Below are 23,742 nucleotides of genomic sequence, written 5' to 3' on the forward strand. Positions count from 1 at the left end.
CTTGCAACTACAAGGCTAGAGAAAGTAATTTGGAGAACTGCTGAAAAAGTAGCCAGCATGTCTCAGATATTTTACTGGATTGAATAGTTCAAACTTACCAGCTTTTCATCCTTAAATACAGTAGCAACAACTCTACACGTGCTACCATAGGAAAAGAGGTATTTCTTTTTTTTTTTAAGCATTGAGGCTTCAGGCGTGTGAAAGACCCACTTTTCTACAAGTCAAAAATTCACAAAGGGACTGAAAAAAGGGAAAAGAAAAGATGAAATTACAGGAGGTTAAGAAATTTAAGACAGATGAACAGCAGGTAACAAGAAAAGAGAGGAAAAAAAACACAAAGGAAAGAAAAACCAAAGGAGGAGTTGTACAGAAGAGGTGGAGAAAGAAGTTAGTGTAGTGGGAGTGGTAGGAAGAGCTGCAGGACAAAAGTCATGAAGCCAGTAGGGAGGAGTACTGGAGTTGTATAACTTGGTCTTTCTTTGAGCTTGGGAGGGGCAAGGAGCAAGACTTAGTAGGAGGCACAAAGGGTGGGGTTTGTCTTCGGTTTTGCCCCAGGTGTTTTCCCCCTAGTTTCATGATGGTGTAATGTCTTTTACTTGCCCTATGCTATGTTCAAACAACAAACAGCAAGGGACTATTGAAAATTTTTAGAATGAGTAAGAGAAACTTTCTTGTCTAGAAAAAATATTCCACAAAGGAAAGTAGAAAGTGTTGATTTTTCAAGTGTGTCTAAGTTTTGTAGTAGTGTGAAGATGTTTTCAAAAAATAGTAAGGCAAAAATTGCTTTTCATACTTAAATACTTGTATGCTGATAATTGGACCTCATGGGGACAACAAATTGAATTTAAAAACTACATAACTGAGTCCTGTTTTTTCCCTTTAGTTTCTCCTTTTTGTCCTTTCTTTCTGTAATCACTCACTACTGTGGTAATTATATACTGGAGATGCTTTAAGCATTAAATGCTGCAAAGTGGATTTCAAGCAAGGTATGTTTTCAAGACTTGCCTCAAGGGATTTTGAGAAATGCAGCAGTCATGTCCTGTGTCAGTGTTTCATGGCAGGTTGATTCTTTTTCCTGAGCCTTGAAAGCAAGAATGTTTGACCATGTGAGGTTTTCTTTAACTTCGCTTCCCCGGCACCGTGACCTTATCTAACCAAGTTTACAGGAAACTTTATACCCAACACCACAGTGAAATTCTGCAGATCAAGATGCATCTTAATCCTATATTATCATGTTAAAGTGATCTTTATTTTGGATTACCTACTGGTGACCTACCCCTGATATGGATCGGTGCTGATGTCAGGTTCTGAACAAGTACAGAAGATGATGCATATTGCACCTGGCAATGAGGGAGCCACCTCATCGAGCAAATTCTGAGTAACCTTCATGAGAAACCTGTGACATGTTTTAAAATCCCCTGGACAGTGTCTGAGTCATAATTGTCTGACTGCACGCTTACAGAACAAGCATTTGTCAGAGTGATTTTTATCACTGTGCCATGACTGATTTCCATATATAATCCTTTGCTGATGGAAACTCCCAAACTCTGAGCTGAGAGTGTTTGTTTCTGTTGGGGTGGGCTATTTGGTTTGTTTGTTTTCAATTTGTGTACTAATTTGTGTTGACTGAAACTGATCCTGATGATGAAACAAAAAGAAGTCTTTACCTATTCTGTAATATTGAAAGGTTTGTCGACTCCATTAGATTAAAACCAAATCTTTTTACAACGTTTTAGATATATGTAATATATTGCATGTATTTAGTTGTTAAATATATACATTTTAAAAGACATTTTTAATACAGTTAGTGCTTTTTCTTTTTCTCCCCCTTTTGGACTTCTTCAGTGCGGTTTATTTTGTGAGACATAAAGAAACCAGACAAAGATTTGCCATGAAGAAAATTAATAAACAAAATCTCATCCTTCGAAACCAGATCCAACAGGCTTTTGTTGAGCGCGATATCCTGACATTTGCAGAAAATCCTTTTGTTGTCAGCATGTATTGCTCCTTTGAAACAAGACGTCATTTATGTATGGTCATGGAATATGTAGAAGGTAAAGTGTCTGTTCTGGTTTACAGGGGAAGAGCAAGTTTTTGTCACACCAGAAATGAAATGTAATCCCTGCAGTTCTCTGGAAATACCCTGTGTGTCCTCTGTATGCTGGCACTACAATTTAGGATCTAAATTTAAGAATAAGGTGGCTTTTTTCCATTCATCATCCCTTAGTGAGGTCTTTTAAAACACTTTTTCTCCTGCTATAATGGGGGATAACTGATCTTTGAATAAAGTTTTTCATAGACTGTAATTATAAGTATCTTACCACTCAAAGTTCATGTGAAAATGAACTTTTCTGGAGTTCAAATTTTCATTAGCATGTCTTGTGGTATTTGCGATATTTTTTGCAAAGGAAGAGGAAGAAATTTGGAAAGGTGCTGATGTTGGAGGAAGACAGTGGACAAAGACTGTGAAAGATGAACTACTGCAGCTGAGGCTGTGGCTGTGTGAACTGTTTTTTTTTTAAGCAGAAGCATGGGTTTTATTGGTTTCCAGCTGAACTCTTGTACCACTCAATCCCAGCTTCATGCTGTTTTTGTCAGTTCAGTAGTTAGTGTGCTTGCATGCTAAATTGGGTCATCTGACTCTAAAATCAACATATATGACTTCAATTTGTGTCTGCTTCTGCAGCATATATGGATTATGCTTGTACACCTCAGAATTTATGGCATCATCTGGAACATTTGTCCTGTTTCCACAGGTGGAGACTGTGCTACTTTGATGAAGAATATGGGTCCCTTACCTGTAGACATGGCAAGGATGTACTTTGCAGAGACTGTTCTGGCTTTGGAATACCTTCATAATTATGGAATTGTACACAGGGATTTGAAGCCAGACAAGTATGTATATAGAATATAACCAAAAGAGTACTTTGAAATGGTTAGATAAAATAAGAAAAGTGTAATTTTGCTGTACCGGAAATGTTTCGTTTTTTAATATCATAAATGTTATGTGGATTTACAATTTCTGCCTAATATGTGAATTTTCATTATCTGCAGTTACAGGGAATGTATGTTTCCAAAAGTGTTCTTTAAAGTCCTTTAAGATGGAAGAGGCTATATGAATAGATAAAGAAAAATGTACTTGTTTTTTTTGGCTGAATGGAGGACTTTTTTTTTTTTTGGCATATTGACATTGTATGTTAACGAAAAGTTCTAAGTATGCTTAAAAACAGGTTAATACAAAGTATCAACAACATGCAAGTTTTTGCTATTTGCATTACAAGAATAAGATTGAACACTATGGAAATCCTTCCTGTTGCTTTTTTTCTCCAGTATTTAAATATACAGAGGCTTTCCATTATGTATTTGTAGTGAAAAATATGGCTGTTGTATCTCCATTAATCTTCTCCCCATTTCACTTTAAAAAATAAAAATAAAAACGAATCGGTCACATCTGTTGGCTGAAAATACCTTCGCGGTGTGACACCTCAGGCCAGTGTAGTGTTACCAGCTAACTTAATATCTGAGTTCTTTTCAAATGAATGACCCAGCTTGCTACAGGCACAACATGCCCACCTCGCTTCCAAAGCCGGATTAATTCTATTCCAGTTCTTTCAGAATTACTATTTATTTTTGTTCAAATAATCTAGCATTAACTTGTAACACTTAGTTGATTCTCTTAAGATGTGAAATTGCGTATAGAAACTTCATTTGCATTGGTAACAATAACACGTTTGCAACTGTCATATTCTTCACCTGTTTTGTACTTGATTAAATTTCTTTTTAAGCTGTCTTTATATTTTTGCAGTGCTGTTGAAACATTTTCCTCTGAGTATAATAATAATAATAAGGATATAATTTTGCATTATATCACAGTAACTCCAAATCATTCTAATTTTCAGTTTATTGGTAACATCCATGGGCCATATAAAGCTTACAGACTTTGGTCTGTCAAAGGTGGGGCTAATGAGTTTGACTACCAATCTGTATGAGGGTCACATTGAGAAGGATGCCAGAGAATTCCTTGATAAACAAGTAAGACACAGTCTTTTTCACTTTTACATTGACTGTTTGAATGAAGTGATGTTTTGCCACCAAAATGTACTGTAATACCACATAAGCTGTTGTTATTTCTGCATTGCTGTTCTGATGGTGTGTCAGTTACTTCTTCTGATGCCCTGCAGATTATGGTAGTTTTTTTTCTTTCTACATTTGGGTCTGTTAGTAAGATGAACAACCTAATTGTGTGCAAGTGAGCCTGTGAGAGAGACAAATGGAAAACTGTTTTTATAAGGAATTCAGAAGTCTCAGCAGAGTACTTGTGGAGCTCATGATGCATTGTACAACCAAGGGTGCTAAAATCCTTGATATGGCCCATTTCCCTTTAAGCATGCCTCATTACCATTGCTCACAATCTGTTCGCTGTAAAAGTTACTTAAGATAAAACTGTCACAACTTTCTTTTAAAGATAAGGATATGTTTAAATTAAATATTTGCTGTGACAGTCTTGCATGTATGAAAAACAAACTGTCCCTTGCATGACAGACATGTAAATGTGATTACTTATATGAGTAGATAGGTCATTTAAAAATGCACTATGCAAAAATCCTAAAATATACTGAATTTCATTTTTCTTTTTTTTCCAAGTTATTTTACATTTCAAGATGTACAAATGATATGACATAACTAGACTAAATTTACCATCATGCTTATTTTCTTTTGTTTTAGGTCTGTGGTACACCTGAATACATAGCTCCTGAAGTAATACTGAGACAGGGTTATGGAAAACCAGTGGACTGGTGGGCTATGGGGATTATACTTTATGAATTTCTTGTTGGCTGTGTGCCATTCTTTGGAGATACACCAGAAGAGCTGTTTGGACAAGTAATCAGTGGTGAGGATCATCACAAAGAATCAGATTTCTTAGTTTGCTGTCAAAAAATTCATTTTATTTTAATAGTAAAGATATTTACAACGTTATTGATACACTAAGTTTCAAGCTAGTTTTGCTCAAAAAAAGACACCGTTATTTCAATACTGTAATATTTGATTTACTGTCAAAGCAGTAAGAATAAATATATATTAAAAGCTGAATTTACCACATGCTGTTACTGAGTACAGAAGTGCAGTGATATAGAGTACAATGATGAAGCTACACTGAAAAAGAAAAGCAGAATTAGTAGGAAAGTAGCGCCTCCATGGCACAGTGTTTGGTAAAGAACAGTCTTTAGTAAAGAACTTATACCAGAGAAGAAATGGTTAAAATAAATTTGCATAAGTGGGAAAATGCCTCATGACACAATGAAGAAATTAACAAAGATGTGATAAAACCCTAAAGCAAATGTCTCTCAAATAATAAATAATGAGAAAGAGAAGGAAACAAATTCAATTCACAGATTGTTAATGATTTCATTCGTGATTGTTCTAGTGTAATGTTATTTCTGTAACAGCTGTTCTTCTTTCATTTAAAATTCAATAACCTTTTAGATCTTAACCTGCAAGCTGACCCTAAGTATTGTTTTGTGGCTTGTGGCAAAACTGAATGATAATTAAACAGGATCATTTACTATCCTACCTGCTGTTTCCATAAATTTCCCAGATGCATAGATGTAGAAGGCCTCTATTTAAGCTGAAAGTTCAACAGAATAGCACCTCTGTTACTGTATATTTCCCAGTCTGTTTTACAGTCTGCCTAAAAGGTCTGCTAAGACTAAAATAAACAAACAAACTCAACAGAGACAAAACTAACTGAACCTCCAGTTCCTCTTTCTCTGAGAACTCGTCAAATCCCCTTTGTACAAAAGGAATTAGTCTGTCATCATCTTACTTTTTGCTACCTCTGACATTAAAAGCCAGACATATTTGCAAACTTTAATGAAATGTATTTGAGAGTTGCCTGTAGTATAGCAGAGTTTCCTTCTTATAAAACACCCTAGCTATTTATGGATTTATAACTGTGCAGTTTTCTGATGTGATACACCAGAGCCTGAGTGACAAGGAGAATCAACTGTTTAATTAACACAAGCAGCAAATGCTGGCTTTGTTCTCAATGCCTTGTGGCTGCAGTGCAGCTTTATTCATGCTTTATTTTCCAAATCAGATTTAGACTGCAATGGAAGCTGTAGGCAGACAAACATGGAAATAACTCATGTTTTTATTGCGTTTCCAGACACACACACATGTGTTTTTATCTTTATGCTCCCTGACTGGGAGAATGTGGGGGAATAGTTTAAAATTAATGACCAAATTTGACTTTAGACTTTATTTTGAATGTTGCACTAATTTTACATTTTATAAACCATCATGTCAAATTATCTGTGGAAGTGTGTTTTTGCAAACCTGATTCATTCCCACTTACTCTACAACGCTGTTGGTCAGCTTACTTTCTTGTTTTAATGTTTGATTGTCATGCTTTTCCTTTTGATTTTAAATGTCTTCCTGAAATCATTCCTACTGTGAATTATCTGTAAGAGAACTGCTTCCTTGGATAAGTTTCCTGTGCTAAAATATATGTCCCTTTGTATGCAACTGAAAAAGCCATGTTACAGAACCCAAACCATAGCACAGAGTTTTGTTCCAGTTTCCCTTGGTGAAGGCTGCATTCAACTTGACAATCTACTCATTTTGGCCTCCTCATCTAAGCTTCTTTCTTCTTTGTTATGGTTTGCCTTTTCTCCCATCAAGTTTTATGAGTAAATGGTGAGAAGCTTCAGTGTAAATTAGGTATCTGAAACTGTAGGGTTTAAAAATAAGCCTCCCGAAATGGGTTACATTTTGTGTTTTTTTATTTCAGTACCTTTCTTTAAATTTCAAAATGCAAAGGTGAAACTCCTGTGTAAATTCTGATCATTATATCTTTAATGGAGACCATTTTAAAGGAAAAAATCTAGGTCGTATAATTACAACACAAACTTTAACAGCCTTCTCTGTTTTCTGAAATCCTAGTATTCTGTCTCCTGATGCTGAAATCCCTGTACCTTCCAAGAAACTTTTGCAGGGTTTTGTCTAAACCGGCAATATATTACACTTGTGGACGCAGCTTCTGCTAAAAATCAGATGAAAATAGCTGTGTAAGCTGTCATCAAGTTCACATTGATCTTGAAATTGGCACTGTTTTCCACTGTTTAATTTAAATCAGGGTTTAGCAGAATTTTTAATCAGCGCTACCTGGATGTTGTATAGTCTAATAGGGTGACTGTAGGATTTCAGTGCAACTTGCTAGGAAGTGCAAAAGGCTTAATAATCTAAGAATCAGAAGAGTGAGTTGTTTCTTCTCAAGTATGAGAGGCTTGGAAAAATGCTACATTGGCATGGATCTCTCCAGAGCAGAGGCCAATACCTCAGCCCTTAGTCATGGAAGTAATGACTTTAGTGAATGTCTAGCATTAGAGAATTACAGATGTAAGCAGTGACTGCTGGGTCAAGTCAGCTGTGTCCATCTTATCAGCAGTTTCCATTGAACAGGACTGAAATTTAAACCATGATGATTTGGCAGGGGAATAGGGGGACATCAGGGAAAAGGGACAGCATACAAGCCTGATGGAATTTTGCAATACTTTTCCACGAGCCAAGCATTGCTGTATTTTGCTGTTAAACATTGTTTTGGGTTAAAGGATACTTCTGACGAAAATGGGAGCATAAAAATAAGTTTTTTAAATCTGTGTAGAGAATATTAAAATCAGAAGTAATTGGTATGCAATAGAGCAATTTGGAAAAATTGTCTCAACTCTGACTTTACTGTTAGCTTACAATGATAACTTTAGATAGCTTCTCCTTAATGTCGGGATCAGAATTAAATAATAAGAAACTGTCTTTTTCTTGCTAGATGAAATCAACTGGCCTGAAAAGGATGAAGCACCACCTCCAGATGCTCAGGATCTCATTACCCTGCTGCTCAGGCAGAACCCTTTGGAAAGACTGGGAACAGGTTAGGAGAACTACTAAAAGTTTTGTTAGTGTCTTAGAAATATATTCACCACTGGAGCTTTTGTTCACTTTTTTGGGGGGGGTGGGGTGGAGATGGGAGGTCTGGGAAACATTTGTTTGGGCAAGAAGCATGACATGCTGTTATAGCAGGGGTTAATTTACAGATTCAAACCAGTAATAAGACCTTAAACAAGTGATGAATGTCCTTCTGTGGTGTTTACATGTAGTTATTCTCATTTATTCTTCTCTTACTTGAAATAATAAAACAGAAACTTCTCAAACATCCAGTTAGGCATAGGATGGGATTAATTCATGAATGCAGTACTAAATAACAAAACTCAAAAACAGAGAAGGGGAAGATGTATACATCTGATGCCTGCTTTTTCAGAAGTATCTTTACCTGGCAAATTGGTTCTTCCAGGCGTTAATCAGAAATGACTGTCTGAAAGATCCTATCATTCTCATTCAGCACTAATATTACTATATTGCATGAAAAAGAATGGAATCAGAAGCATGAATGTTAAGGAAATAACATTCAGCAGCAGGATTTACATGGGAATTTGGGTGAGATGCAGTAATGAACATTACACGTAAATTTTTAAAGCGTTAGTGTATGGGACCCCTAGTCACTGAATACCATTCCACTGGGCAAAGCAAATAAACAGAGCAAAAAAAGGCAGGAGACTGAATATAAACCATAGTCTTACTTGTAGTGAGTATTGTACTCCAGGAATATAAATACACTGGGACACTAAGGAAACCAAGTGGAAGGTTGAGTCAACATAACTACTTAGAAAATTACTGGCAAAACTGAGTCCAGCAGTTAGAGTGTGATGCATATTTTTAAAGCTAAAAGAAATAAATAAAAAGGAGCTTAGGGTATCAGTTTATAATTGTCCTTATCACAGCCATTCAGGGGGAACATGAGTATAGCCTAGACCCCAAATACTGTTGACATGGTCTCAAACTACATGTCTTCTTTTTGGAAGTGGTGTAAGTGACAGAAATGACTGAACTGCGTGTCTCTTGCTCCCTGCTTACATGGAATATGAACAGCCCTTAGCCTTCTCAGTAACTGATGGTCTGGAGTAAGTGGCATACTGTAAAGTTTGTTCTTCTCTCTTGCCCCAGTGCCAAACAAAGTAAGAGTGAGGGAGATACGATGTCCAAGATGGTTTCTCCACTCACTTCATCTACTGGAGAAGGCACCACTGTTGAAGGCAAAATGAAAAGCCAGGGCTAGTTCTGTTCCCTTGCTTTAAATATTTATGTTTTATATATTTTACATATATACATATATATTTAAACATATAACACAAAATTTCTGGCATTTTTATTGTTTCATTGCCAGAATGCTCTTCAATGGTCACTTTATTAACACTACAATGGTCAATGTAGTGTTAATGCAGGACTGTCAACCTCTGAGAGGCTGGATCACAAGTAAATTGGAAATTCTGCCTCTGTTTTGCTGCAGCTGGATGAGAAAGTGAATTGGCTAGAATGAGGCTGGCTTAAGTACTGTAATGGTCAGTGCAGCTACATGGAGCATCTGTTTAGTTTGTTTAGGGGATGATTTCTTTTGACAGTTTGTGGTCTCTCAAGAGCTGGCAGTCTAAAGAAGAGAGTCCTGCAGTCATTCTTTGAAGCACAAAGGAGTGTTTAGAAACCACAACAAAGTTTTTTTAAGTGTCAGTAGCAATGCATAGAAATGGAGGCTGCAACATGACGGGTCCCATGGGGGCACTGGAAAATAACATGGTTTATCCCAGGCTTCACCATGCATTTCAAATGACAGCCGTATCTGTTTAATAAGTATTAGCTAGCTGCATAACACTCCATGAAAATGGTAATTGTGTATTTGCTCAGGAGACCTGAGTGGCAGAGTCAAGCTGAAAGAAGAGAGACAGATACTGTACTCTTATGAAGAAGGAAAATGACAAAAAAAAAAAAAATCTCTTTGGATCTGAAGTGTCTGATATCTAATCAAGAATTACACCATTTGCTTTAACATCCCATTACTATGTTAAGGAAAGTTATCACTCCTTGACTAGTTACTTATGATTAGATATGAGTTTGGTTTCCTTTGGGAAGATTTGGCTTTTATGAGTTTTGTTTTTTCCCCTGCTGCAGTCAGAAAATCAAAACCTAGAAATTTTAGCACTGACTTAGAGGTCAGTGCTGGAGAATTCATGCTTTTTCCATGGCTCTGTACTGACATAACATTGACTTACCAAAGTTTATGCTGTATATCAAGTTGGAGTAACTCTTGTGCAGTAGCACACGTGTTTTCAGAATTAAATCTATGTTTATTAAAACATCTCCACCCATTTCCCCAGGTATTTTCAGCGTGTTAGTGTTATCGTTTATTGTTATTTCAGTATTTTGCATTTTTACAGTTGTTGGCTATTAATTTGAAACTAATGTAGTTGTTTAACACATTATAAAAAGTAGGCAGTAATCTATAATGAGGTAAATTATATGTTATTTCCTATAGAATTGTGTGTTACTGTCTTAGAAAAGGAGTTCCTAATCACCAATGATGTTTACACTGATCAGCAATGAGGAATCATTCTTTATTACTTTATAACTTGTAATTACTTTATAACTCATGTAATGCACATGTTTACATTTTTATTTCAGACTAATGCTTGGCCATTGTATAATCAGTGTGGCCAGAAAAATAGAAATGTTAGAAGGGGGAAGAATAAGAAACTGCAATGCCAACCTTGATGAAAAATGGCAACGAAGAGGTGCTCTGACATGTTTAGGTGATACTAGTGAGAAAGGGTAGTAGGAGTTCGTACCTGCGCTGATGACTGTGCCTTTCCATGCTAATTTGCATTTTTTTCACGAGGGATTTAGTTGAGTTAATGTCAGTGGATTTGTTGTCATTTGCTCAGTGTTTTTCTCTGGCTCCCCCAGGTGGTGCATATGAAGTAAAGCAGCATCAGTTCTTCAGGAGCCTTGACTGGAATAGTCTGCTGAGGCAGAAAGCAGAATTTATTCCACAGTTGGAGTCTGAAGATGACACAAGTTATTTTGATAGTAGGTATTATGTTGCATATAAAAAAAAATCAATAAACACCTTGCTTTGATTGTGTATTTTCTTAATGCTTTGAGAATCTCCTGTGTCAGAACTCTGGCAGCTGTGCAATTTAAGTAATGGTATGACATTTCAGGAGAACTAATAATATAATTGTGCTTTCAGTTAATAATAAAGCTTATTAACCTTTTCTACTTGCCAATTCAAATAATTTATTACACTTGTCTGTAGCTCGTTCTGAGAAATACCACCATATGGAAACTGAGGAAGAAGATGATACAAATGATGAAGATTTTAATTTGGAGATAAGACAGTTTTCCTCATGTTCACACAGATTTTCTAAAGTAAGTAAAAATTGCTATAATGTTAATACATATTTAATGCATAGGTGTTTTGATGCTTTTCTAAAGTTTAGAAATGTTAGATATGAAAGAGGTATACAGGGTGTACATATACAATATGTTTCTTGAAACATTAACTGAAATTTGAGTGAGAATGAAATGGGTACCATGAATACCAAAAACATGAAAATATTGTATAAGAAAATTATTTCTTGAATCCTTAAGTGATAGAAAATGATATAAATAGTTTGATATTTTCTTTAGAAAATGCATGTAGGTTTTCTTTATGCATAATTTGAATGTTTCTCCAGTTGTACTTGCAGATGATGGCATAACAAAGATTGCAGTACTAGCCTATAGTAGTGGTGAGCTTAAGTGGCAATAAACTGTAAAGAAGAAGCAACATGTGATTTGGTCAATAAAAAAAAAAAGTGGATTTGAGTGATTGATTTGAATGGTGTGAATTGAAGACAAAGCTGAGTGTCCAGAGGGGAAGAGATCCCAGCTAATTATTGCTGGGCAAGGAATGCAGAATGAACATACTTAGGAAATAGTGTAGATGAAAAATTGACAGGAGATAATGGATTAAGAAGCAGAATGCCTAATGAACATGCTTTTAATAGTAGGCAGCAGCGACTTTCAAAAGCTTTCTATTAATGAGCAGTTTGTTTAATACATTTTAGGAACTACTTAAAGATAATTCAAAAATGTATGTTTGTTTGTATCTTGTTTGTTATGGCTTATGCTTTAATTAACTGGTATATTTCATAGTGGCTTTGCAGTACTACATATGTATGGTATCTGTGATAGCATGGAGGAGCAGAGACAGGAGTTGTAGATATAGTTGTTTTCTATGTAAACTCTTTATTTGTGCTTGGTGACATGTTTCAAATTCAGATATTAGTAAATGATTCAGTCTTTTTGAAGATACCTTGGACAAGATAACGTGGCTCTATGGAGATACCTTCAAGAGGCAGTGGGAGCCAACTGAAACACAAGAAGTTCCGTCTGAACCTAAGGAAGCATTTTTTGTAATTAAGAGTGTGACAGAGAACTGGCATAGATTGCCTAAAGAGGTTGTGGAGTCTCCCTCTTTGGAGATTTTCAAAAGCAGCCTGGACATAGTCCTGGGCAACCTGCTGTAGGAGTCCTAGCTTGAGCAGGGGTGTTGGACCAGGCGGCCTCCAGAAATCCTTTCCAACCATTGTTTGATTCTGGGCTTTTGTGAGCTTCTACCCCCTTGAAAGCTCTGTTCCACAATAATGATTTAGTAAGTTAATGTCATTATGTCACTGTGCCCTAGCTGCAACTGCCAAGCTGTAGAATATACAGCTGACAATTTCTATATGCTGTTTGTCAGCTAAGCAAACAGACTTCTGAAATGTTAAGAATTTATTTTTTTCTAAATCCTTTAGCCAAGTATTTTATCCTTTCCTTCTGAGTCTTAAATTCTTGAGAATTTATTCTTTAATTCTGAGATTCATTTGTCTGCTTTCCACATCTGACTGGCAGATACTTAGCCAGTTTCCTAGGTAGGGTTTTTTTTCTTTTGTGATTTTCTGGTTATTAGTAAATTCAGCATTTGCATCGATCCTGTGACCTGGAGACCCCAAGGCAATGGATTTTGTTTGTAGTCTTGTGGTTCACACAGTGAAATGCAGAGAAAGCTGATGAATTTGTAATGAGAAGAGATACTATTCATGACCCTGTATATGGAGCCAAGAAAGCAAAACGTTTTAAGAACAGAAAGTATAGAAATATAAAAAGGCTCAAGAAATTTGAAGTTTACACTGTGAAATACTGTATAAGAGAATACATGCAGAGTACCACTTGAAATAAGCATACTTTCCTGAATATCTTTTTATATCAAATGTCAGTGATGAGAGCTTTTTTATATGATTGTGTGTGGTTTGTTTGTTTCTTCTGTAACAGGTTTTTAGTAGCATAGACCGAGTCACTCAAACACAAGGTGAAGAAAAGGAAGATGCAGGAGACAAAACAAAGAGTGTGACATTGCCTTCAGTGGAATCTTTAAGCTGGAGTTCAGAATATTCTGAAATGTAAGTAGAAGGAAGTGGTCCACATCCTGCTAGTCAGCTAGCAAGCCACCTCATCTCAGTTAACTGCATGAGAGTTTGCTTATTTTTATTGCAGACAACAAATATCTACATCCACCTCCTCGGACACTGAGAGTAGCCGGCAGCGACATAGTTCGGGTTTACTGCCAAAGCTGGCCATATCAGCTGAAGGAGAACAGGATGATTCTACCTGCTTAGTGGGGCACCGGGAAGAACAGGAAAAGCCTCCGTTAGTGAGCGAGGAAACAGTGCAAGATGAACCTGAAGTAACCACTCCAGCAAGTACCATCAGCAGCTCCACACTATCAGGTAATTCAGGGTGGGTCTCTTGACTGATGACATTAGAAACAGTTGTGAGTCTTTGTTTAGCACTTAAATTCAAGGATTTAGAAATCCTGCATTTCAGTACTGCGTAAAAGAAAATAACTCAAGAGGGCTCTGGTTTGGAGAAAATGAGTCATAGGTCCCTTTAGCACTTTAAGCACTATTTTTATACCTTCCCATGCCTAGGTTGATGATTTTTTTGATTGATCATCCTGGAGTCTTTCCAGCTGATCTGTATAGCTATTTTCTAACACTCTGTGCTGCACTGTTACATGTTTTTAGTTAAGACTTTCCAGTGATGTATATTTGTTTCAGAATTGGCAGGGTTGCCTTTGGTTTGTAGAAATTGGTTTGTAAGGTTGCCTTTGGTTTGTAGTTGTCTCATTTGAAATCTAGGAAGAAGCATAATAAACCATTCCTTAAATAACATATCTCCTTTATGCATCCCTTTCCCAACACAAACATTTGAATAGATTGCAGGAGGATCCAGGGCCCTACTATCTTGCTTGTTTTGTACTTTCAGAGGAGAGTTCCATGTTTCTGTGGGAAAAACTGCTACTTAACACAGATCTCAGCTTGTATCAGTCTCACATTTGACCCTATGTATGTTCCGGTTACCTCCTCTCCACATTACATTTTTGTACCTCAATAAGTTATCTCAAGATAACCCTTGTATCATGTATCCTTTCTATTCCTATGCCTGTGATTTCCCTTATTGTCTGTATTTTCTTCCCTTCCACCCACCATTTCTGGGAAAATATCCTCAAGCCCATCCAGCTGTATAACCATTTCCATCTTCTTGTCTTGTCCAACATCTTGAGTGTGCTTTCTAAGCTGGGCTCACTCCCTTCCTCAATGTTACGTTGATGGAGTTAGCACAGCAGTCACAGATGTTAACTCAAATTGCTTCTTGCTCTTTTATAACTTACTGATTACACTTAAGAATAATTTCATTTTTTTCTGTGGTGGTGCATTAGTAACAGGACATTCTGTGATCTTGAAGAAAAACTAGTTATTTGTTTTGTTCAAAGGTCAGAGACCTGCTCTTGTTGCTTGTTTCATAAGGTCACACAACTTCACTTTGGCATCTTTGAAGAAATTTTTCACAGGTTATTCACTTGGCATAGGGTCTTCATGTTTTTTTTGTTTGTTTGTTTTTAATTGCTTGAAATTCTGTCGTCCTTAATTGAGCATTGTGGAAAATCATTACCTATGATCGACTAACACCACTGTGGTTGTATACTGAATTTTGTGGTGCGAGGTATCTTCCTCCTTGTGGAAGCGATAGAAAAATACTCAAAGAATAAAAGCTGTAGATATTAGTTTATTATTATATATATAATTATTATTATATAATTATTATTATTAAATTAGTGTTTTTAATGATTTTGAAGTTTGTTAAGCTGGCAACTTATGTAGGATTGGAACCTCTAATTTACTTCAGGTGAAGTTCACATGAAAAATAATTGTATTAATCATAAACTTAATCATTAAGTTCTTCAAGGTTAGCATTGCATAATGAGTTACCAAACTTGCTTCTGCTTTTTTCTACATTTTGTTTTAGTCGGTGACTACACAATGTTGCAGTCACTGTTGCATCAGTTCATTCTGTTAAACTTTATGCATATCTGAAAGAATTACTCAGATTTCTGAAGTGTTGTTCTATGGATATATAGACAGAAGGAAAAATCACCATCTCACAACAGTACGGTTTTTCCTCCCTGACCCCCAATTTTTACTCAATATGTTTATTCCTTCTTCTTTGTACAGTTGGTAGTTTTTCAGAACACTTAGATCAGATAAATGGAAGAAGTGAGAGTGTGGACAGCACAGATAACTCCTCAAAACAACCCAGTGAAGTTGCATCTCATGTGGCTCGTCAGCGATTAGAAAGCACAGAGAAAAAGAAGATGTCTGGAAAAGTCACAAAGTCCCTTTCTGCAAGTGCTTTGTCCCTCATGATTCCAGGAGGTAGAGATAAATCTGTTGATTTGAAATGCTGTGATTTGTTCATACTGCATGTTTTATAATGTAAATGTAGGATTTTGGAGAATCCAGAATGAATTCCATGTCAAGTTTTGTTTTTCCTTTTCCCATAATCATAATGGTCTAATCTAGTCGGACAGTTACAGTGGTCAGATCACACCCGAGAGAACTTCTCTGACAAGCAGACTGTAGCTTAGTGGTAACTACTTTGGTTTTGACCACATGTGTGTGCAGCAGGATGCAGACTTCAGTCCTTGTCCATCCTGCAGTATGGTTGTAGCTTAAATTCTGAGCAGCTTGCTATGTACGGCTCCTTTAATAACTGCTTTTCAGTTACAGCAGCATGTTTGGTGTGGCTAGTTTTCTCCCATCTCCTGTAAGGTAAAGTGATAAACCAGAACAAAGTGTCTCTAAAGCGGAAATAGCCAATAAGCTCCTTTTTCTATTACATTGACTTGTAAGGAGTGATCACCATGTGAAGCCAGAAATGCTGCTATACATAAGTGGAAGTGTAGTAGCAGTAGCATTTAGTGTTTCCAGGTGAAGCTCTGAGACTTCATATTATTGTGGTTCAGAATCGAAGTCCAAATTTCCCAAACTAAGTGATTTTTTTTTTTCAAAAGTGGGATTACGCATTAACTTCATGTACTGGCCATGTGCTGCCTTTAGACCTTAGGCATAATCTTTTAGTATCTGTTGGTGTGATAATGCAGCCCCGCTCTGCTTCATGTGTTCAAAGGTGGCTTTGGCAGTAACTTATGGTTGCTTTGAGTCCACAGTGTGGCAGAGAATTTTATGCAGGGTTGTAGGTTTTGGTTCTGACCGGCAGAGGTGGAGAGCGCTGACACTGTACACTTCACCTACCTCCAAGTTGTAAAGCACATATGCCTTATGCTCTCTGTAATACCTTGGTGAGCAGATGCAGTGCTATTGTCCATGCATTTCGGAGAATTTTAAGAGGTGAAAGGACTGTCTGTGCACTATTAGTGCAGGAATTTCTGATTCCCTTCATGATGTTTTCTACCCTTCTTCACCATACAATTCAAAAAAAGGCATAGGCTTCCTTTGTAATATCTGTGTTAAACACCAACTAACCATGAGAATTTTTAACGAGGTAAGTCAAGAGGAAAGTTTAAAGTCACAATTGAAGAGGAATATTTTGCCTTTGCTTCAGTGTGTACAACCCATTGCCCATGAAGAGAATGATTAGCATTTCTGTGATGCTGCCTGAATGTGAATGATCATTCTCACAAAATGCATGTGAGAGATGAAGATGTCTTTATTTTTACGATGGGAAAGATAGTGACTGTGTGTTTAGCCTGTGTAGGGTATTTTCACTTCTGAAAGCACTGTGGCCAAGAAGCAGTCTGAGCTTGTTCTTTGTATAGACTGTTTCTTTAAAATAATCTCTGACCCATAAGTCATAGGTGTTTTTCTGGTATATCCCTATAGCACTTAGTACCTTTTTTTTTCTTCCGCTTGCAGAAGGTCTACAGGGCATGCTAATTATTCAGATTAGCTATCACAAGAGCATGGTACACATGCAGCAATCTACACAGACAAGCAACACTCAGTTATTTATCAGTTTGCCTTCTATTGGTTCTTTTCACGTCTGTCAAGAATTGCTGTTCAGAGATAGTATAGTCTGAATTACTGTGTTTATTAAACTGGAGGTTTCTTTCAGTTTAATCTCATCATTCTATGAAATCTGAATTTAGATTTGGCTACGTGTAGGAATGTTCTTGTCACATTTATATCAAGCAAAATCTCATATATTACTTAATACCGCCAAAAAAATCCACCTTATTCACATTCATCAATAAAATAAACTACAACAGGAGATGACCAGTGTCACTGATCATGTGGCTGAGAGTCACAGGATGAGACTAAAGAGAGAAATAGATGAGGGGATCTGGGAAAGTTTCAGATCCAGAGGGTGGTGACAGTTCAGCCCACTCTAGGTTTGGCTGGTAGTGGGAATTCAGCATTAACCCAGTGATAGCTATCTGTAGGAGCCTTTGGTGACTCAGATTCAGGGAGTCAGTATACTCAGTAGTGCGTTTGTTGACAAAACCTATCTGCCCTCACATGACATTGCTTGGCACAGCAGCCAAACCTGGAATGTTTCTGGGCTGCATTCCTTTCAAGAGCTGTCATCTTGTTATAGTCACCAGAGTATTTTTTTATGCTGCAGCAATTGTGTTTACATTTGCGCAAGTGGGAGCACAGAGTGCTTTCAAAACAATAAAATAAAATGAAGCCATAATTGATATTGTAAGAAAGTCATGCGGTCTTAACTATCAGAATGTAGGAACAGAGATTTGGTACAAGCATTATGAGTTACTGTCCATGTACCAATTAAATACTGTTGTTTTATTACGGTAGTGTTTTTAGATATGTAGAATGCAAACACTTTCTTTAAAACCTCTTGTTGATCTGACAGGTGGTTTTGGATGTACTCACGATAGCATCTGCTCCCAAAGTGATGTTCTTTTCATGTGTATTTGTAAGGAAGAGGAATGAGGACTGTTCTTTCAGAGTTAGCAATGAGTGTTTCATATCTAAAAGGAGAAAAACAACCTACATCTAGCAAGTTAATGTTAGCATTAAGAAATCAGGTTATGCTATGGGGGAATTAAATTAATTTCTCAAATTGGGTTTGTTGGTCGAGCTTCATACTCATTAAAGCTTCATGCTCAGTGAGGAGAGAGTCTTTATGCAAACACAGTGAAATAATTTGTCACAAAAGGTGTCATTAAACAGATTCCCAGTTTTGTGTATATGTTTGTGTGTGCTCAAAATGTATTCTCATAGGCACTTTTTTTCTTCCAGATGTATTTGGTGTTTCTCCTCTGGGAAGTCCTATGTCACCTCATTCACTGTCATCTGATCCTTCATCCTCCCGTGACTCCTCTCCCAGTCGTGATTCTTCAATTGCTGCTTCAAGTCCTCATCAGCCGATAGTAATTCACAGTTCAGGAAAAAAGTATGGCTTCACCATCCGAGCAATCAGGGTTTATGTGGGTGACAGTGATATCTACACTGTACACCATATTGTTTGGGTAAGTTAAATCTTTTTCTTACATATAGCCAGAGAAAACTAGTGATATATTTGATTTTGATCTTTTGTGTACGTTGTATTTGCTTTTTGACAGCTACTCTGTAAAATGTGGTATTGTGCTGAATAGTTATCTTGGAATGAAATCTGTGCCTGTGCACAAGGCCAGTGCTGGCAGTAGGGACAATTAGACCCATATAATACACATCTATGACATGAGTGGTACGTATCTGTGACCACAGAACCATAAAATGGTTTGGATTGGAAGGGACCTTAAAGATCACCCCATGTGACCTTAAAGGGACCTTAAAGATCACCCCAATTCCCTGCCATGGGCTGGGACACCTCACACCAGCCTGGCCTTGCACACCACCTCCAGGAATGGAGGAGCATCCACAGCTTCTCTGAGCAGTGTGTCCCAGTGCCTCACCACCCTCTGAATAAAGAATTTCCCCTAACATCTAATCTAAATCTCCCCTGTTTTAGCTTAAAGCCATTTCCCCTTGTCCTACCCCAACACTCCCTCCCCTGCTTTCCTGTGGGCCCCCTTTAGGTACTGGAAGGCTGCTGTAAGGTCCCCCTGGAGACTTCTCTTCTTCAGGCTGAGCAACCCCAAATCCCTCAGCCTGTACTCATAGGAGAGGTGCTTCAGCCTTCTGATCATCTTTGTGGCCCTTTATGGACCTGCTACAACAGGTCCATGTCCTGGACCTGGGGCCCAAGCCTGATTCTGCCTTTAACAACATGGGTCAATTTCACTTTTAGCAAATTTGGCACTTGTAAACAGGGTACTGTAGCTTAGAAAATGAAAGGGTTGGCACAGCCCCTCTTTGACTGGGGGCAGAGTCTGCAAAACTAAGAAACTAAACAGAAAATTTTGAAATACACATGAAGTTCATTAAACAGCTTCAATTAAGGAATTCACTAAAGTTGAGTTACTTCCACATTTGACGGGTCATTGGTAGGATAATTTAAAGTAGTGCTTTTGTTTAGAAATTTGCAAATCAGTTTGAAATATGAAAAACTTTGAGGATCTGTCATTCGTGAAAAAGACTGACTATCAGTAATAAATAATGTATCTTTCATCCTCTGCTTGCTACTCATTTGAATAAAGAGAGAGACAGGCTAAAGAATAAGACAGCAGTTCTTGCATTTGCACTGGTTATCAACTTCCTCAATTGTAAACTAAATTTATATATTTCTGCAATCGTATGTATATATTATACTTGAGGGTGATAACCAGTCATGTATTTTATATATTATATATATTATACATAGGTATATATGTGTGTGTGTATATAAATGTTAAATATATTCCAACTACCTTAAAATAATTTTGAAAAATTCATTACAAATGTATTATAAGCTTTGAAGTTTTGGATGATGTTTCGTTTTAAATATTCACTGTAGGTTTTGAAATAGCCATGCCACTAATGAAATAGTGTATCATTCATGTTTATTCATATTTCAGTCATGTTTACCTCTCAGGCATCTTAATTCATCAAGAACATTGAATGTTGAGAGTAGCTACATGTGACTGATAATAAATACAAAAACTGAAATTCTTGTCACTGGTATGGTGTCATATCAGTGAAAGGAAGGAAGGAAAAACAATGCTGTTGCATTACAAGTGAAACCTTGACTTTTTCAAAACTCTATCAAATTTTTAATATATATTTATATATTTTTAGCTCTGTAGGCCTCAGTAGTGCCTAAATGACTTAAAATTCTCTAAGAGCTCATTTAAAAATATGATAACTTATTTAAGCCACTTTCAACATCATTTGCAATTCTGTTTGTTTTGGTCCTTCATCACCTTCGTGCCTCCAATTTGTTCCCTCCAATGGGCAGCCTGGTGAATTCAGTCTAAATGCAAACAGTCCTTAGCTGTGTGGTGGAGTTAAAAGTGTGCATTATGATTAGGGTCCTGTATGTGATCGCTGCCTTAATTACATAAGTATTTCTCAGCGTCAGATATTAAATCTTCAAGTTAAAAATTCTGGCATGGGAACTGAATCACCCCTTTATATCATGCCCTGCTAAGCAGATTTTACTTAGTATCAACAGTGATGCAGTGTTTCAGTGAGCTTTGAAACAATTCCACATCCCATGTAAGTACAAAAATGAAGTAAGCAGTTGATGATGAAGTGATTACTTGTCAGATTTTCTTTTTTCTTCATTCATAAGGATTTAATATCTGTAATATCTGTATTTCTTTGTTGTGTTTAAAAGACAACCACTTTTATGGAAAGAATTGATAAAATAAAGCTACTCTTAAAAGTATGGAGAGTAATTAACAAGCATCCATTTTCTCCATCTATGATTTCTAGAATGTGGAAGAAGGAGGTGCAGCACACCAGGCTGGTTTAAAAGCTGGGGACCTGATTACTCATATCAACGGAGAACCAGTGCATGGTCTTGTTCATACAGAAGTCATTGAGTTGTTGTTAAAGGTAACTTTTGGTTAACTGGGACACATAAGCACTTTGCAGTTCCTCACCAGGGATTGTGGGGTTATGTACTCTTCTTTCAGAAATTAGCTACCAGGTTTTATGATTGTTCAGGTACAAACTTCAAGCTGTTATTGCAGTGATCTGGAGAAAAGTTAGTGACTCTATGTATCCTAGGATGACTTTAGTTTCACTGCAAGGAACTGACACTACTACTGGTATACCTAAAGTATATTTGGGTACTGACGCAAAGATGTGTATCTCTTTCAAAAAAACTTGACATATGCAGGAAAGCACTTCCATGAATCCAACCATCTTCATCAGGTAACTCAAGCTATTGACGATAATACTACTTCTCGTTTTCTCCTTATCAAAGTGAAATCAATGAGGAAAAGTGGAAACAGAGAATACGAAATGTTTTCTTTCCTACTGTACAGGAACTTGCCTTTCATAATATTTAAATAAGATGTTTCTATAGAAATTTATTTCACGAAAACATCAGCCTTGGTCAGTCCTTGCTCCCTTTTATCTAGTTAAAATTATTAGAATTTCTTATTGTCCTGAAGCTGGTCCTTGGAATGAAGTAGTTCAGAAATTTTGACAGCAGTTTGAGAATTTTCCAGTCATCATTTATCTGACATAAATTAGCCTGGCAACTTCTGCATGGAGTTCCCTATGCTGCCAGCGCTTACTCTGTTGCTGTTTTATTGCATTTGTGTTTGTAGTGCAATTTAATTTAAAGCTAAGAGGTCTTCCATTACTCTGTCTAAAGATTGTCTGTATTTTGGCAGAGTGGCAACAAAGTGTCAATTATGACAACACCATTTGAAAACACTTCCATCAAGACTGGACCTGCCAGGAGAAACAGCTACAGAAGCAGAATGGTCAGGCGCAGTAAGAAAACCAAGAAAAAAGAGAGTTTAGAGAGGTGAGTAAGCTTTTTGGTTCATGATGAATGTGTGTTCTTGTGTGTGTGGACATAACAATTAATTTTAAAATGAAGTTAATCCAATTCCCTCTCATACTTCCTGCCCCTCTTTTTTACCTTCTTCTATGAGATCCTGTGGGTGTAATGCATTCTGTCATTCCCATTTTGCCTATAGTATATCCATTAAAATGCCACTTAAAAATTTTCCAGGGTTTACAAACGATTATGGAGAAGAAAATGAGTAACTGCAGTGGTGTCTTCATTTGGATTCAGTATAGCTTTTTCTACTTCATTAAATTTTCTAGCACTAAGTTTATGTATATTTTTTCGCTTTGATGCTAATGTTTAAACATATTCCACAAATACATTGCTTGTACTGTATAGATACTGAGTTTTGGTGGGCTCTTAAATTAAGAAAATTAAGATTTATGCTCATAAGAAGTTAATTGTTCCTCTGAAATTCAGTGAATACGTTTTAGTACAAATAGATTTAGTTAAAATATCTATCCCGCTTATTAGCAATCAGGATATTTTCTGAACTTCGTGCTCTGCAGACAGGTTTGGTTTCATGCAAACATAGGTTTCATACTTCCTTTCATGGGGGGTACTGGGAGAATGAAGCAACGTCAGCCACAAGAGCTTTGCATGTGGTAATTGTATCTTTTCTGCATATTACGTTTGGATTAATGTTGTGCTCTTCTCACACTAGGAGAAGATCTCTGTTTAAAAAGTTGGCCAAGCAACCCTCACCTCTTCTTCACACCAGCAGAAGTTTCTCCTGCCTGAACCGATCACTTTCATCAGGGGAGAGCTTGCCTGGGTCTCCAACCCACAGCTTGTCTCCAAGGTCACCTACCCCAAGTTACCGCTCCACTCCTGATTTTCCATCTGGTGAGTGTAAAAGAATGGAGGGCAGAGGAAAATTACTGGAAATTGAAGTGTGTTCTGCTTCTTGTGAGCCCCCCAATGCTGTCATGCTCTGCTGAGAGCAGTCAGCTCAGACAGACGTAATTATTGAACAGCAGCTGGTTTCTGTCTGAAAAGGGAAAAAAAGATTCTTGATGCAAAATCTTAAGGGGCTCTCATGATACAAAAATGGAATTTTCTGCTAGGTTTGTAGTTTTGTAGTTTTTGATAGAAAATGTAAGTCTACGAAGCAATAAGTTGAGTAATAAACAATCCAGTTTTAGAGTACAAAGTAGAATCTTGCCTAGGAGAGGCTGATACAAGAATGAAACTGAGGAAAAAGTTTGCTACATGATACAACTAGCATGGGTTCTCACAAATGTGGATTTATTATTGAAAAGATGAACCAGCTGCTGAAATTGAGATGTTTCTGACTTTTAAACAGGCTTAATCTGCCTCAATTTCCTATCGCACTTTTGTTGTGATTTTAGTGTCTTCTAATAAAGTGAATGCTGTTCTACAAACCCTGCGCTGGAGGTAAATTATTGGTAAATCTTGATCATTGCTTTGAAGTGCCAGAAAACATTAGGTATTCCTTTTAAATAGAAGGAGGCAAGAACTCAAGCTGGATGAAGGAACAGAGGGTGGAAGGGAGAAATAGCAACATTCTGGAATGATGAGTGTTTTAAAGCCCAGTCACTTAAA

General features: G+C 36.9%; 1 protein-coding gene across 12 annotated transcripts in view; it reads left to right on the forward strand.

Moving 5' to 3' along the window:
- The window catches only part of MAST4 (microtubule associated serine/threonine kinase family member 4), a 293,772-nt gene that overhangs the window by 263,427 nt on the left and 6,603 nt on the right, over nt 1–23,742 (forward strand). For all 12 annotated transcript variants that reach the window (XM_068665969.1, XM_068665971.1, XM_068665970.1 and 9 more), the window contains 14 exons: nt 1,846–2,054; nt 2,757–2,895; nt 3,900–4,032; nt 4,726–4,891; nt 7,823–7,924; nt 10,846–10,968; nt 11,198–11,310; nt 13,240–13,367; nt 13,462–13,694; nt 15,480–15,680; nt 18,528–18,757; nt 21,084–21,206; nt 21,995–22,131; nt 22,841–23,022. In XM_068665969.1, the coding sequence (XP_068522070.1) occupies nt 1,846–2,054; nt 2,757–2,895; nt 3,900–4,032; nt 4,726–4,891; nt 7,823–7,924; nt 10,846–10,968; nt 11,198–11,310; nt 13,240–13,367; nt 13,462–13,694; nt 15,480–15,680; nt 18,528–18,757; nt 21,084–21,206; nt 21,995–22,131; nt 22,841–23,022 (2,219 nt within the window). The remainder of the gene's footprint in view (nt 1–1,845; nt 2,055–2,756; nt 2,896–3,899; nt 4,033–4,725; nt 4,892–7,822; nt 7,925–10,845; nt 10,969–11,197; nt 11,311–13,239; nt 13,368–13,461; nt 13,695–15,479; nt 15,681–18,527; nt 18,758–21,083; nt 21,207–21,994; nt 22,132–22,840; nt 23,023–23,742) is intronic.

This window comes from Anas acuta, chromosome Z (assembly GCF_963932015.1).
Source record: "Anas acuta chromosome Z, bAnaAcu1.1, whole genome shotgun sequence".
NCBI lineage: Eukaryota > Metazoa > Chordata > Aves > Anseriformes > Anatidae > Anas > Anas acuta.